General features: G+C 44.6%; 3 protein-coding genes across 3 annotated transcripts in view; 1 reads left to right on the forward strand and 2 right to left on the reverse strand.

The window, feature by feature from the left end:
- The window catches only part of LOC120552569 (NLR family CARD domain-containing protein 3-like), a 1,238,648-nt gene that overhangs the window by 296,356 nt on the left and 927,292 nt on the right, over positions 1-15,000 (reverse strand). The window lies entirely within an intron of this gene.
- Positions 1-15,000, forward strand: part of LOC120552568 (NACHT, LRR and PYD domains-containing protein 12-like) — a gene marked incomplete in the record, with an annotated part of 803,490 nt that overhangs the window by 192,178 nt on the left and 596,312 nt on the right.
- The window catches only part of rreb1a (ras responsive element binding protein 1a), a 109,604-nt gene that overhangs the window by 38,763 nt on the left and 55,841 nt on the right, over positions 1-15,000 (reverse strand). Inside the window, 3 exon segments of the mRNA XM_039790786.1 lie at positions 8,317-8,489; positions 10,089-10,178; positions 12,206-12,275. Coding sequence (XP_039646720.1) covers positions 8,317-8,489; positions 10,089-10,178; positions 12,206-12,275 — 333 coding nt within the window.

Below are 15,000 nucleotides of genomic sequence, written 5' to 3' on the forward strand. Positions count from 1 at the left end.
AATAGGCTAATGGGATGCCTCGCCATGGCAACCAGGCCCCAACTGCCACACAACAGAGAGACGGGAGGGCCTAGAGACTCGATGACTTTTTTTGGGGGGCTCGTGGAGGGAAAAAAGTTGTGAACGTTTTTATGAATATGAACGATGCAATGATTAATGCAGGGATCCATTCTGTGCAGATTTAGCCTCAAACAGGCGTCCATTTTTGTAGTTTTGTCTCACAAATACTGGACAAAATATGACTACAGTTTCCTAATAATCTCCCAAAACACGTCCGAGACAGATTACTAGGGTTGTAATAGGCACCAGTTGTAATAGGGCACCAGTTGTAAGAGGGCACCAGTTGTAAGAGGGCACCAGTTGTAAGAGGGCACCAGTTGTAATAGGGCACCAGTTGTAAGAGGGCACCAGTTGTAAGAGGGCACCAGTTGTAAGAGGGCACCAGTTGTAAGAGGGCACCAGTTGTAAGAGGGCACCAGTTGTAAGAGGGCACCAGTTGTAATAGGGCACCAGTTGTAAGAGGCACCAGTTGTAAGAGGGCACCAGTTGTAAGAGGGCACCAGTTGTAATAGGGCACCAGTTGTAAGAGGCACCAGTTGTAAGAGGCACCAGTTGTAAGAGGGCACCAGTTGTAAGAGGGCACCAGTTGTAAGAGGCACCAGTTGTAAGAGGGCACCAGTTGTAATAGGCACCAGTTGTAAGAGGGCACCAGTTGTAAGAGGGCACCAGTTGTAATAGGCACCAGTTGTAAGAGGGCACCAGTTGTAATAGGCACCAGTTGTAATAGGCACCAGTTGTAATAGGCACCAGTTGTAATAGGCACCAGTTGTAAGAGGGCACCAGTTGTAATAGGGCACCAGTTGTAATAGGGCACCAGTTGTAAGAGGGCACCAGTTGTAAGAGGGCACCAGTTGCAAGAGGGCACCAGTTGTAATAGGCACCAGTTGTAAGAGGGCACCAGTTGTAATAGGCACCAGTTGTAATAGGCACCAGTTGTAAGAGGGCACCAGTTGTAATAGGCACCAGTTGTAAGAGGGCACCAGTTGTAAGAGGGCACCAGTTGTAAGAGGGCACCAGTTGTAATAGGCACCAGTTGTAAGAGGGCACCAGTTGTAAGAGGCACCAGTTGTAAGAGGGCACCAGTTGTAAGAGGGCACCAGTTGTAAGAGGGCACCAGTTGTAAGAGGGCACCAGTTGTAAGAGGGCACCAGTTGTAAGAGGGCACCAGATGTAATAGGCACCAGTTGTAAGAGGGCACCAGTTGTAAGAGGGCACCAGTTGTAAGAGGGCACCAGTTGTAATAGGGCACCAGTTGTAATAGGGCACCAGTTGTAATAGGGCACCAGTTCCCGACGTAAACGGTAGTAACGAGACCCAATAAGAACGAAAATTTCGGTGCCTCATTTTCAGTTAGCGTTAGCTAGTAGCTGGATTAAAAACCAACGGTTAAAATGCTGAGAGCGTAAGTTAAGCGGTGTAGCGTGTGACTGTATTTCACCGTAGAGGATTCCAACAGCAGGACGTTAGCGGTCTGACTGCAGCTGCCGACACAAGACGGCGCCTTCACTTGAAACTCGCCAAGCGTCGTGGTGCATTCAAAGTTATTGGAAAATACCATTTTCACATCTGGTGCTTGTTTTTGTCGCACTTTCCTGGTGAAATAAGTCATTGTTATGAGTTATTGTTACTACATTATTAATCAATCATTTAACTGTGACCATATGGCCTTAGCAATAAACAAGCCGTTCTTCAATGTCGCCAACTGTCGTTTTCTGCTCCTTTTTTTTATATTTTATATTATATACATTACAAATACATTATATATATTTCGGTTCAGGCACCGGCGCGGTTTTAAAAGTATGGTTTTAGCACCGGTATCGGAAAAACGAGATTACTGTGTCATTTGGTATTAATTTAGCATATAATGTGATGATAATGAATCCGTTATAAACTATAAAAACACAACTTTTCTGCATTAAAATGTGTAAAATCGACTCGACCTCCAGTATGTTCTGCATGTCGTTGAGTCGTGTTCTCACATTATCTCAAATGTTGCCAACGAACATCTCAAACCGAGAAATCTCTCCGTTTCTTCACGCTTCCGTTACATTTTGGTCGCCTGTCGTCGGCGCCACATCTCCAGTTCAAAGCCACATTTCCACATTTTTAACTAGTCTTTAAATAGACCCCCACCCCCACATCTCTCTCCTCTCCTCCTTTCTTTCTTTTTATCAACAGATTTTTATTCTCATCTCAAGTTTTGGGCCTTTTAAAAAAAGAATACTTGATATACTCTGAATTTTGTCTCCTTATTGGCAACAAAACAACCCAGATGTTGCCAAAGCAGGACAGGAATTCATCACACATGGTTCTTTCCATCCATGTTTCTTTTTGTTCCTCCCTCCCTCCCTCTCAGTCTTCCTCTCCGTCCCTCCCTCTCTCTGTCTTCCTTTCCCTCCCTTCCTCCCTCTCAGTCTTCCTCTCCCTCCCTCTCGTCTTTCTCTCCGCGAAGACGGTCGAGTAGGAAAATCTTGCGTTTCACATTTCAAAGGATGCTCTGCTGCAAAATGGATTCCTCCCTCCCTCTCTCTCTCCATCACACAGGCCTCCTCTTTATTTTCCTACAGCAGCATGTGAAGTCAACTCAGGCCCGAAAAAAAAGCAACTCAACAAGTTTCCTGTCGTCCTCTCCCTCTTCTCTCTCTCCCTCTCCCTCCCTCTCTCTGTAGTTTGCATTGTAAATGAACACGTCATTTAAAAAAGGTGCAGCTTTGTTTGTTTCTTCTCTTTCTGCTTTGATAAAACTTGACGTTTCCACGACGTGCGTGGATGGAAATCAGCGTCCCGGCCGCCTGCAGGACGCCTTGTTACTCCCCCAGAAGAGGGGGAAGAGAGAGAGACAGAGACAGAGAGAGAGAGAGAGTCACGCTACTGCACAGACTCACAGAACCAGACTGCCAGCTTTTAGTTTACAGTTGAGGCAGCAGCAGCAGCAGCAGCAGGTGAGCTCTGCAGCTGTTGTCTAAATGCCAAACAACGCTACAGACTTCCCAGAGTTCATAGTTCCATGTTGGATCTATGGATGCATTAGGCTCACACACTTCTCATTAAACCTCCCCTTCTCTTCTACGGTTAAAGCATTAAAAAGGGAGAAAATGAGGAGGAAGATTTATTCTATTTTGCATTTTAAAAATAAAAAGTCAAAGTCAACTTCACTCAGGGCAACACTGGAAAATCAGAATGACCAGACATTTGTAGTTTATCGACGTGCTTTTATTTCATAGAGAAAGTCAAATATCTTGGACTGTAGGTCTCTTTTGAGATTTCTGTTGCTTTGTTCATATTTTTGTGGCTTTATTTGACATTTTTGTAGATTTTTCATACTTTCTTGTGGCTTTATTTGACATGTTTGTGGGTTTTCATATTTTGTGGCTTTATTTGACATTTTGTAGCTTTTTCATATTTTAGTGGCTTTATTTGACATTTTTGTAGCTTTTTCATACTTTGGGTCTTTATTTGACATTGTTGTGGCTTTTCATATTTGTGGCTTTATTTGACATTTTGTAGCTTATTTTCATATTTTAGTGGCTTTATTTGACATTTTGTGGCTTTTTCATCGCTTTTGTGGCTTTATTTGACATTGTTGTGGCTTTTTCATACCTTTGTGGCTTTATTTGACATTTTGTGGCTTTATTTGAAATTCTTTTAGCTTTTTTCATATTTTGTGTCTTTAGACATTTATGTGGCTTTATTTGACATTTTGTAGCAATTTCCATATTTTTGTGGCTTTATTTGACATTTTTAGCTTTTTCATACTTTGTGTCTTTATTTGACATTTTTGTGGCTTTTTCATACTTTGTGTCTTTATTTGACATTTTTGGCTTTTTCATATTCTTTTGTGGCTTTATTTGACATTTTTGTAGCTTTTTCATACTTTTGTGGCTTTATTTGAAATTCTTTTAGCTTTTTTCATACTTTTGTGGCTTTATTTGACATTTTTGTAGCTTTTTTCATACTTTTGTGGCTTTATTTGACATTTTTGTAGCTTTTTTCATACTTTTGTGGCTTTATTTGACATTTATGTAGCACAAATCACAAAATCACATTTTTAAAGCCGACTCACCGCCTGAATATGAAAACTCTCAAAATCTTGTCAGTGTCACGTAATCGCAGTTTGAAAAACGGTTTCTCGTCTTGTTGGTTTCGCACACAACTAGGCGGGCCAAAATGTATTGTGAACTTAAACTGATATTTGGGCCAGATCCACATTTGCGTGGGGCCAGATGTGGCCCGCGGGCCTCGAGTTTGACACGTGAAATAAAATAAAACATACTCTGATTTATTTATCGTTCTTACGGCTGGCACCAATACTGAAACGTCTCTGGACTTTATCTCCTTTTTGCGGTTATATTAAAAACAACTTTGAAAAGGGGTCACATTTGACCCGAGGACGAGCTGAGGGCCTAAGCTGCTGTAAGACATGTTGATGGCGTCTGGTTTCTGATGTCTCTCTCCTCTCTCAACGTGTTGAAACCACAGGCGATACCCAGCTGACTACATCTCTAACAGACAGGAAACAGAGGTCTCCCTCTCACACAACACTAACACAAACAGAGGGACATGTAGCAGAGTTAAATTACTGGGACATCCAACAGATGTCTGACTGTTTGTCTCTGTGTCTGTCTGTGTGTCTCTGTGTGTGTGTGTGTGTGTGTGTGTGTGTGTGTGTGTGTGTGTGTGTGTGTGTGTGTGTGTATGTGTCTCTGTCTGTCTGTCAGCCTACAGTCATTCCTTCCTGCCCACGCCTCCTCATACCATCACTACGACGGAGAGAGAGAGAGAGACAGACAGAGAGAGAGAGAGAGAGAGACAGAGAGAGAGAGAGACAGAGAGAGAGAGAGAGAGAGAGAGAGAGAGAGAGAGACAGAGAGAGAGAGAGAGAGAGAGAGACCAGAGAGAGAGAGAGAGAGAGACAGAGACAGAGAGAGAGAGAGACAGAGAGAGAGAGAGAGACAGAGAGAGAGACAGAGAGAGAGACAGAGAGAGAGAGAGAGAGAGAGAGACAGAGAGAGAGAGAGAGAGAGAGAGACAGAGAGAGAGAGAGAGTCTGAGGATGTCTTTCTGTCCCAGACAGACATCAACACGCTGCTCGTTGTGTTTGAGACTCTTCAGGACTCCGCTGGCTTCAACTCATCGCTTTAAAACACTCACAGAATACTGTTAGACTTCAGAGGGGAACACAGGGATTAATATGTAACACACACACACACACACACACACACACACACACACACACACACACACAGACACACACACACACAGACACAGACAGACAGAGACACACAGAGACACACACACAGACACGACACGAGACACAACCACACACACAGACACACAGACAGACAGAGACACACACACAGACACACACACACACACACACAGACAAGAGACACACACACACAGACAGAACAGACCATACACACACACACACACAGACAACAGAACACACACACAGACACACACACACACACACACACACAGACACACACGACAACATGGAGCACCGTTGCGTCTGATGGTGGAGGCTGGACTTTACTGATAACTGACTGGGCGTTGTTCTCTGTGTGTGTGTGTGTGTGTGTGTGTGTGTGTGTGTGGTGTGTGTGTGTGTGTGTGTGTGTGTGTGATGGGGATGTGTTGTTTTTGTCTTCCCACTTCCTGTGAACCCCACACACACACACACACACACACACACACACACACACACACACACACACACACACACACACACACACACATAGTTTGTCCTCCCGTCATGGTCGACTGAGGCCCAAGTTAAACGCTAACTTCCCTCTGCCCAAGGTTACATCTTTAATGTGATGAGTGTGAGCGTGTGTGTGTAACAGAGGAGAGAGAGAGAGAGAGAGAGAGAGAGAGAGAGAGAGAGAGAGAGAGAGAGAGAGAGGGGAAAAAGGGAGTAAGAGAGAAGATGAGGAGGAGACTAAAGCCCAGCTCAGCCCAAAGATTCGCGATGAGTTGAAACTTGCAACAACTTGCCATGCTCCGGCATGTGAGTGTGTGTGTGAGAGTGTGTGTGTGTGAGAGTGTGTGTGTGTTGTGTGAGAAGTGTGTGTGTGTGTGTGTGTGTGTGTGTGTGTGTGTGTGTGTGTGTTTCTAGGTGTGTGTGTGTGTGTGTGTGTGTGTGTGTGTGTGTGTGTGTCCAGAGTGTCTGTGTGTGTCTGTGTGTGTGTGTGTGTGTGTGTGTGTAATCTCAGTGTGTGTCTGTTGTCTGTTGTATTTCTCAGATTTTGTGTGTGTCTGTGTGTGTGAGTGAGTGAGTGAGTGAGTGTGTCAGAGTGTCTGTGTGTGTGTGTGTGTTGTTGTGTGTGTGTGTGTGTGTGTGTGTGTGTGTGTGTGTGAGAGTGAGTGTGTTGTGTGTGTGTGAAGGTGTGAGTGTGTGTGTGAGTGAGTGAGTGAGTGTGTCAGAGTGTCTGTGTGTGTGTGTGTGTGTGTGTGTGTGTGTGTGTGTGTGTGTGTGTGTGAGTGAGTGAGTGTGTGTCTGTGTGTGTGTCTGTGTGTGTGAGTGTGAGTGTGTGTGTGTGTGTGTGAGTGTGTGTGTGTGTGTCTGTGTGTGTGAGAGTGTGTGTGTGTGTCTGTGTGTGTCAGAGTGTGTGTGTGTGTGTGTGTGAGTGTGTGTGTGTGTCTGTGTGTGTGAGGGTTTGTGTGTGTGTGTGTCTATCAGAGTGTGTGTGTTGTGTGTGTGTCTTGTGTGTGTGTGTGTGTGTGTCTGTGTGTGTCAGAGTGTGTGTGTGTGTGTGTGTGAAGGTTTGTGTGTGTGTGTGTATGTGTGTATGTGTGTGAAGTGTGTGTGTGTGTCTATGTGTGTATCAGAGTGTGTGTGTGTGTGTGTGTAGAAGTGTGTAAAGTATGTGTGTGTGTGTCTGTGTGTGTCAGAGTGTGTGTGTTGTGTGAGAGTGTGTGTGTGTGTGTTGTGTGTGTGAAAGTTTGTGTGTGTGTGTCTGTGTGTGAGAGTGTGTGTGTGTGTGTCTGTGTGTGTGAAGTGTGTGTGTGTGTGTCTGTATGTGTGTCAGAGTGTGTGTGTGTGTGTGTGAGTGTGTGTGTGTGTGTGTGTTGTGTGTGTGTGTGTGTGAGAGTGTGTGTGTGTGTGTGTGTGTGTGTGTCAAGTGTGTGTGTGTCAAAGTGTCTAGAGAGCTATGTGGACAAAAAGTTGGCGAAAAAGGCCGGAGCCCATTCAAGTACATTTGATCGACAGCTTTTCAAAAGGCCGACTATCAGCATCATCAGAGGGAATTCAGGAGAATAGCTTGGCACCCACCTCACTGTGTGGAAAAAGGAGAGAAAGAGAGGCAGCCCGCCGCACTCTCTTCTGTCTTTCGTAAAAAATGAGTCATTTAAACATGTTTTAACATCCTGTGTTCATGATTATTCATAACCCAACGCTCGGGTTCAAGCAAAGATCTTCAGCTCTAAGAGTGTCTTCGTGTGTGTGTGTGTGTGTGAGAGAGCCTGAGTGTGTGTGTGTGTGTGTGTGTGTGTGTCTGTGTGTGTGAGAGAGAGTCTAGGTGTGTGTGTGAGTGAGTGAGTGGCGTCGTTGAGACAGACCCGAAGTCTGTGTGTGTGTGTGTGTTGCGTGTTTGTGTGTGTGAGTGAGAGTCTGTATGTGTGTGTGTGTTGTGTGTGTGTGTGTGTGTGTGTGTGTGTGTGTGTGTGTGTGTGTGTGTCTGTGTGCGTGTTTGTGTGTGAGTGAGAGTCTGTGTGTGTGTGTGTGTGTGTGTGTGTGTGTGTGTGTGTGTGTGTGTGTGTGAGAGTCTGTGTGTGTGTGTGTGTGTGTGTGTGTGTGTGTGTGTGTGTGTGTGTGTTGTGTGTGTGTGTGTGTGTGCATGTGAGAGAGTCTGTGTGTGTGTGTGCATCTCGGCGTGTGTTTTGTATGTCTTTCTTGTACTGTATGTGTCTTGATGTGGGTTTGTTGGTCGTGTGTTCATAGCTGTGTGTGAGTCTGACTGTGAGTGGGTGGCTTTGTTGAGAGAGCTGGTCTGTGTGTCTGTGTGTGTGTCTGTGTGTGTGTGTGTGTGTGTGTGTCTGTGTGTGTGTCGTGTGTGTGTGTGCGTGTGTGTGTCTGTGTGTGTGCATGTGTGTGTGTGTGTGTGTGTCATGTGCATGTGTGTGTGTGTGTGTGTGTGTAAGTCTGACTGTGAGTGAGTGTCTTTACAGAGAGAGAGAGTCTTGTGTGTGTGTGTGTGTGTGTGTGTGTGTGTGTGTGTGTGTGTGTGCATGTGCGTGTGTGTGTGTGTGTACCTGTGCATGTTGCCGTTGGTGGTGAAGGTCTGTCCACAGATGTTACACTTGTACGGTCTCTCCCCGCTGTGGACCAGCATGTGGCGGTCCAGCGAAGACGCCGAGCTCAGACACTTCCCGCAGATGCTGCAGGAGTGAGTCGTGCGCCGGCCTGGGTTGTGTGAGGCAGCGGACTGACATGAGTACCGCAGAAAAACACACACACAAAAAACTCTACTGCACTCTACACCAACTTCAGTGTAATACTGTCCTGATTCTGGACTCCTTATCGGTCAGCGTAACTCTTAATCAGGTCAGTTTTCTAAGCACGAACTGACAGTTGGAAAAACAGAAAAATGGGTTCAAATATCCAATTTTTCATTTTTTTTTTCCCACCTTGACAAATTAAAAAAATTGCATCTTTAAACAGTTTTTTATTCAGAGGAATCAGAAATTTAGAAAATTACAAAATTGCATCTGAGCTCCAATTATTCATAATACTGCCGTGGTATTCTCTCCCAAATACCGCCTAGCTACGCGCTGTTCTCCCACATGCAGGGAACTTCGTGGATTAACCTGCAACATGTCGGCTGTTTGGGGATTCTTCAGCGTGTGAGCAGAAGATAACAAGTTTACAATATGCAACACCTGAGGAGACAGTTGACGTGGAGGCGATGAACCCTTTGTGTTTTGTGAAAGAAGTTGTTTTTGTTGCTCTTAGACCAAACCCCCACTTTTTTTTTTTTTGTTTTTTGTTTTGGAAGAGGGGGGATGGTTCTGCGTTGCTCTTTAGATGTAAAAAACAAAAAACAAATTTTTTTTGTGAGTGTGATTGTGAAAGGGGGGAAAAGGAATTAAAGCAATCCTTTTTTGTTGTGTGAATGTCCCACACAAGGAGTCATTTATATAGTTCTATTTTATGTGATCCATTATCTGTTCAACAACATGTTCTATTAAAGAAAAGATAGAAAATAAATATTTGATTGTGCTGTAAATGGTTAGAAAGATGTCGCTATGTACGGCTGGCCTAACTCAAAGAAAATCAGGAATCGGCCTAGAAAGTCGTCATCGGTGCATCTCTAGTCCATATGCAGTTAATGAGCTGCATATTCCTCAAAGTAGAGGAAGAGAATACCACGGTAGTATTATGAATAATTGGAGCTCAGATGCAATTTTGCAACTTTCTCAATTTCTGATTCCTCTGATCAAAACTGAAAATTGGAAAAACGGTTTAAAGATGAAATTTTTTAATTTGTCAAGGTGGAAAAAGATGAAAAATTGGATATTTTAACCCATTTTTCTGTTTATCCAAATGTCTGTTTGTGCTTAGAAAATTGAACTGATAAGAGTTACAACTGACCCTTATCCTTCCTGTTGTCCTCGGGGGTCAACATTTGACCCATTTACAAAAAGTTTCTATATCAGAAATTTGGGTTTCTTTCAACCAAATTGTCAAAAAAAAAAAAAAAGAACGTGGATGGTTCCATACAACGCTCTTCACAAGTTGTATTCAATTTCATAGCATTTGAATTTTTGTTTTTTATGAAAGAACATTGAAAAAAAGTGACAAAAAAGTTCGGGAAAAATACCCACAACAACGTCAAAAAGGTGCAGAAAAAAACATTGAGAAAAAGTTGAAAAAGACGTCCAAAACGTCAGAAAAAAAGTTCAAATTTTGACCCAGAAAAACTCAACGTTGCACGGTCGAAGGGGAAGACATCACAAGGGGGTTAGAGTACATCTCGGCACGTCTTTATGTGCGCGTTCCTAGTCGTGGTCCAATCGGTGCTTACCTGTCTGATGTGCATGGTGAGCTGGTGTTGTGTTAGACAGTTCTTGTCGCACAGCGGACAGATAAAAGCTAAGCTGTCGTCTTTGGTGTCCTGTAGGAAAAAATACCCACAAATGGAGACACGTCAACATAAAAACAACGCTAGTAACCAGCAGCTGAGAAACAAGCTGTAATGTAACCCTACAGTTAGTTAGCGTCCACTAAAAGTTCTGTTTTTGCCGCTGACAGACTCAGATTATTACTCTAAGTGTCTGACAACATTATGAAAGGATCCCTACAGAGATAGACCTTTTAGTTAAAGAGTAAGATCCTTTTAGTTTAACAGGAAACAGCCCGAAATCACCATCACCAAACTCCACCAGACTCCATGTAAATAATCAGGACTTTTAGCGTGTATAGAGCCAGCATATCTCCACCAGACTCCATGTAAATAATCAGGACTTTTAGCGTGTATAGAGCCAGCATATCTCCACATGTAAATGGGTGAATTAAGAGTTTATTTCAACCAATCCAGAGTGGTGATTGTTGGAACAGTGGAAAGATGAACCGAGACGGCTTTTGGTAGTTTTATTTAGTTTCTGTCCACTTTGAATGAAGTGTGTTTTACGATGATAAAAGTCCTGATTATTTACATGGAGTCTGGTGGAGATATGCTGGCTCTATACACGCTAAAAGTCCTAATTATTTACATGGAGTTGGTGAATATGCTGCTCTATACACTAAAGTCCTGATTATTTACATGAGTTGGTGGAAATATGCTGGCTCTATACACGCTAAAAGTCCTGATTATTTACATGGAGTCTGGTGGAAATATGCTCTATACACGCTAAAAGTCCTGATTATTTACATGGAGTCTGGTGGAGATATGCGGCTCTATACACGCTAAAAGTCCTGATTATTTACATGGAGTCTGGTGGAGATATGCTGGCTCTATACACGCTAAAAGTCCTGATTATTTACATGGAGTCTGGTGGAGATATGCTGGCTCTATACACGCTAAAAGTCCTGATTATTTACATGGAGTCTGGTGGAAATATGCTGGCTCTATACACGCTAAAAGTCCTGATTATTTACATGGAGTCTGGTGGAGATATGCTGGCTCTATACACGCTAAAAGTCCTGATTATTTACATGGAGTCTGGTGATGGTGAATGGTGGCCAACATGTTGGTGTGAATCTGAATTTTTCACACACACACACACACACACACACACACACACACACACACACACACACACACACACACACACACACACACACACACACACACACACACACACACACACAGGAAAAGAGCACTTCCCTTTTCCTGTTTCAGCCACACAGGAAGTGATGATGCGGCGTGGAATGCCACGGTGCATGATGGGAGATGAGAGGAGAGAGAAATGTACCACGACAATGAAGAGAGGAGACGAGACAAGGAAAGAAACAAGGAGACGAGAAGAAGAGATTGGAACAATAGAGAGGAGACACCGAGAGGAAAGAGAAGAGGAAACAAGGAACGAAGACAACAGGAGGAGACAAAGAGGAGAGGAGCAAAAAGAGAGGAGGAGGAAAAACAAGAAAGCAAACAAAAGGAGAGAGGAGGCAAAGAGAGGAAACAGAAGAAGAAACATGGAAAGAGAGGAGACAGAGCGGAGAGCAGGAGAGGAAACAAGGGAAGAAACAAGGAGAAAAGACGAGGATTGCGTGCATGTGTGTGTGTGTGTGTGTGCGCGCGTGTGTACGAATGTGCATGTATGCGTGTGTGTGTGTATTCGTGCATGTGCGTGTGTGCGTGCATGTGTGTATGCATGTGTGTGTGGCCGTGTGTGTGTGTGTATGAGTGCGTGCATGTGTGTGCATGCGTGTTTGTGTGCATGCGTGTGTGTGTATGTGTGTGTGTGCATGCGTGTGTGTATGTATGCGTGTGTGTGTGCGTGCATGCATGTATGTGTATGCGTGTGTGTGCATATATGTGTATGCGTGTGTATATGTATGCGTGTGTGTTTGCGTGAATGTATGTGTATGCTGGTGTGTGCGTGTGTGTGTGTGTGCGTGTGTGTGTGTGTGTGTGTGTGTGTGTGTGTGTGTGTGTGTGTGTGTGTGTGTGTGTGTGTGTGTGTCCTGGGTGTGTACCTGGGTGCGTCGTGCGTTGCGGGTAGGCGGGGCTCTCAAGGCGCCCGAGAGCGACTTGTTGGGGGAGGGGCTTCAAGCAGAGAGGAAGAAAAGTGTCAGGCATCGTCGTGGCAACATCAGTTTACACATTCTGTCAATTCATTCATTAAAAAAAAAACACAACTTTGTTCGCCCCGTTGTATTAAAAAGATTTAAAAACAACAACACAGCGGTATTAGGGGTGGGGGGGGAATATCAATTCGAGTACGTGTCCCGATTTATTTGCGACAATTTTGAAAATAAATGTCAGACTGACATGTGATGTCATTCTTCTTAGAAACTTCTTACGATATATCGTCTCTAGAAGTTTGTTATTACACTTTTGTTGTTGTTAAAATAGGAAAAAGAAAATCCTAATACTCAATACTATATATATATATATATATATATATATATATATATCTCAAATCGCAATAAAAAAAATGTAAAAACAAATGTAAATAGGAAAATGTTGACGTTATGTTGTCACTTATTGGGAGCAGTAGGCTAGCTGGAGCCGGTTACCTCCAGGGTCTGTGCTAAGCTAGGCTAGCTGGAGCCGGTTACCTCCTGGATCTGTGCTAAGCTAGGCTAGCTGGAGCCGGTTACCTCCAGGATCTGTGCTAAGCTAGGCTAGATGGAGCCGGTTACCTCCAGGATCTGTGCTAAGCTAGGCTAGATGGAGCCGGTTACCTCCAGGATCTGTGCTAAGCTAGGCTAGCTGGAGCCGGTTACCTCCAGGATCTGTGCTAGGCTAGGCTAGATGGAGCCGGTTACCTCCAGGATCTGTGCTAAGCTAGGCTAGATGGAGCCGGTTACCTCCAGGATCTGTGCTAAGCTAGGCTAGATGGAGCCGGTTACCTCCAGGATCTGTGCTAAGCTAGGCTAGATGGAGCCGGTTACCTCCAGGATCTGTGCTAAGCTAGGCTAGATGGAGCCGGTTACCTCCAGGATCTGTGCTAAGCTAGGCTAGATGGAGCCGGTTACCTCCAGGATCTGTGCTAAGCTAGGCTAGATGGAGCCGGTTACCTCCAGGATCTGTGCTAAGCTAGGCTAGATGGAGCCGGTTACCTCCAGGATCTGTGCTAAGCTAGGCTAGCTGGAGCCGGTTACCTCCAGGATCTGTGCTAAGCTAGGCTAGCTGGAGCCGGTTACCTCCTGGATCTGTGCTAAGCTAGGCTAGCTGGAGCCGGTTACCTCCAGGATCTGTGCTAAGCTAGGCTAGCTGGAGCCGGTTACCTCCTGGATCTGTGCTAAGCTAGGCTAGATGGAGCCGGTTACCTCCAGGATCTGTGCTAGGCTAGGCTAGATGGAGCCGGTTACCTCCAGGATCTGTGCTAAGCTAGGCTAGATGGAGCCGGTTACCTCCAGGATCTGTGCTAAGCTAGGCTAGATGGAGCCCGGTTACCTCCAGGATCTGTGCTAAGCTAGGCTAGATGGACGCGGTTACCTCCAGGATCTGTGCTAAGCTAGGCTAGCTGGAGCCGGTTACCCTCTGGATCTGTGCTAAGGCTACAGATGGAGCCGGTTACCTCCAGGATCTGTGCTAGGCTAGGCTAGATGGAGCCGTTACCTCCAGGATCTGTGCTAAGCTAGGCTAGATGGAGCCGGTTACCTCCAGGATCTGTGCTAAGCTAGGCTAGATGGAGCCGGTTACCTCCAGGATCTGTGCTAAGCTAGGCTAGATGGAGCCGGTTACCTCCAGGATCTGTGCTAAGCTAGGCTAGATGGAGCCGGTTACCTCCAGGATCTGTGCTAAGCTAGGCGGCTGGAGCGAGTTACCTCCAGGTATGTGCTAAGCTAGGCTAGATGGAGCCGGTTACCTCCAGGATCTGTGCTAAGCTAGGCTAGATGGAGCCGGTTACCTCCAGGATCTGTGCTAAGCTAGGCTAGATGGAGCCGGTTACCTCCAGGATCTGTGCTAAGCTAGGCTAGCGGTGGGTGCGTCAGACAGAGTTAGGACACACACAGAGATGAGAAGGGTCTGTATGGACTTATCTAACTCTGGGGGACACAGTGAGTAAGACAAAGTCCCGATAAGTCGGCGTGTTCCTTTAAATCAAGGGGGGGGGTCGCATCAAGGGCCAGACATGTCGAGTTTATTTTCATGCTTTTATTATGAAAAAGTCAAATATCTTTTGACTGTATTATTCCATGTCTCATATGGTCTTGTCACTTACAGTTTGGTCCACATCAAACCCTAAAAAAGGCAGCGAATAGTTCCTTAGAAATCTGAGAATTTAGCAAATCCAGCAAAACAAAGATTACATTTTAAAAGTCGACTCCCAGCTATAATTTAGAAAACTCTCGGCTTCTTCTGGGGAAATTAAAGTCGGCCAATCTACTAGACATCCACAAGGAATTAGACTTGGGTAGGTGTTAACTCTCTATACATTCACCAAATAGACATGTAGAAGTAGAGGTGTTGAAATTAATCAAATAATCGATGCATGGAATCGTGGACGATGCTGCATCGATAATCGGCCGGCTCATAATCGATTATTTCTGTTTATAATGTAATGTAGGCCTAACAACATTTCTGTTTACATATTCTGGTTATGTTTTGCACATTCAGGAAGTGCCATGTGCTCAGCGCTGTATAGTTGTATCTATCCAATTTATTTAGTATTAGAGCACCGCAGAATGGTTGGTTTTTGAAGCTTGAAAAGCTACGAATTAAATATCCTACATGGCTTTAATAGAGAAATGTATTTGACGCATCGTGATAATCGTAATCGAAAGATCGGTGAAGATTCACACCTCTAAAATCGACCAAA

The sequence above is a fragment of the Perca fluviatilis genome, chromosome 22 (genome assembly GCF_010015445.1).
Source record: "Perca fluviatilis chromosome 22, GENO_Pfluv_1.0, whole genome shotgun sequence".
NCBI classification, from domain to species: domain Eukaryota; kingdom Metazoa; phylum Chordata; class Actinopteri; order Perciformes; family Percidae; genus Perca; species Perca fluviatilis.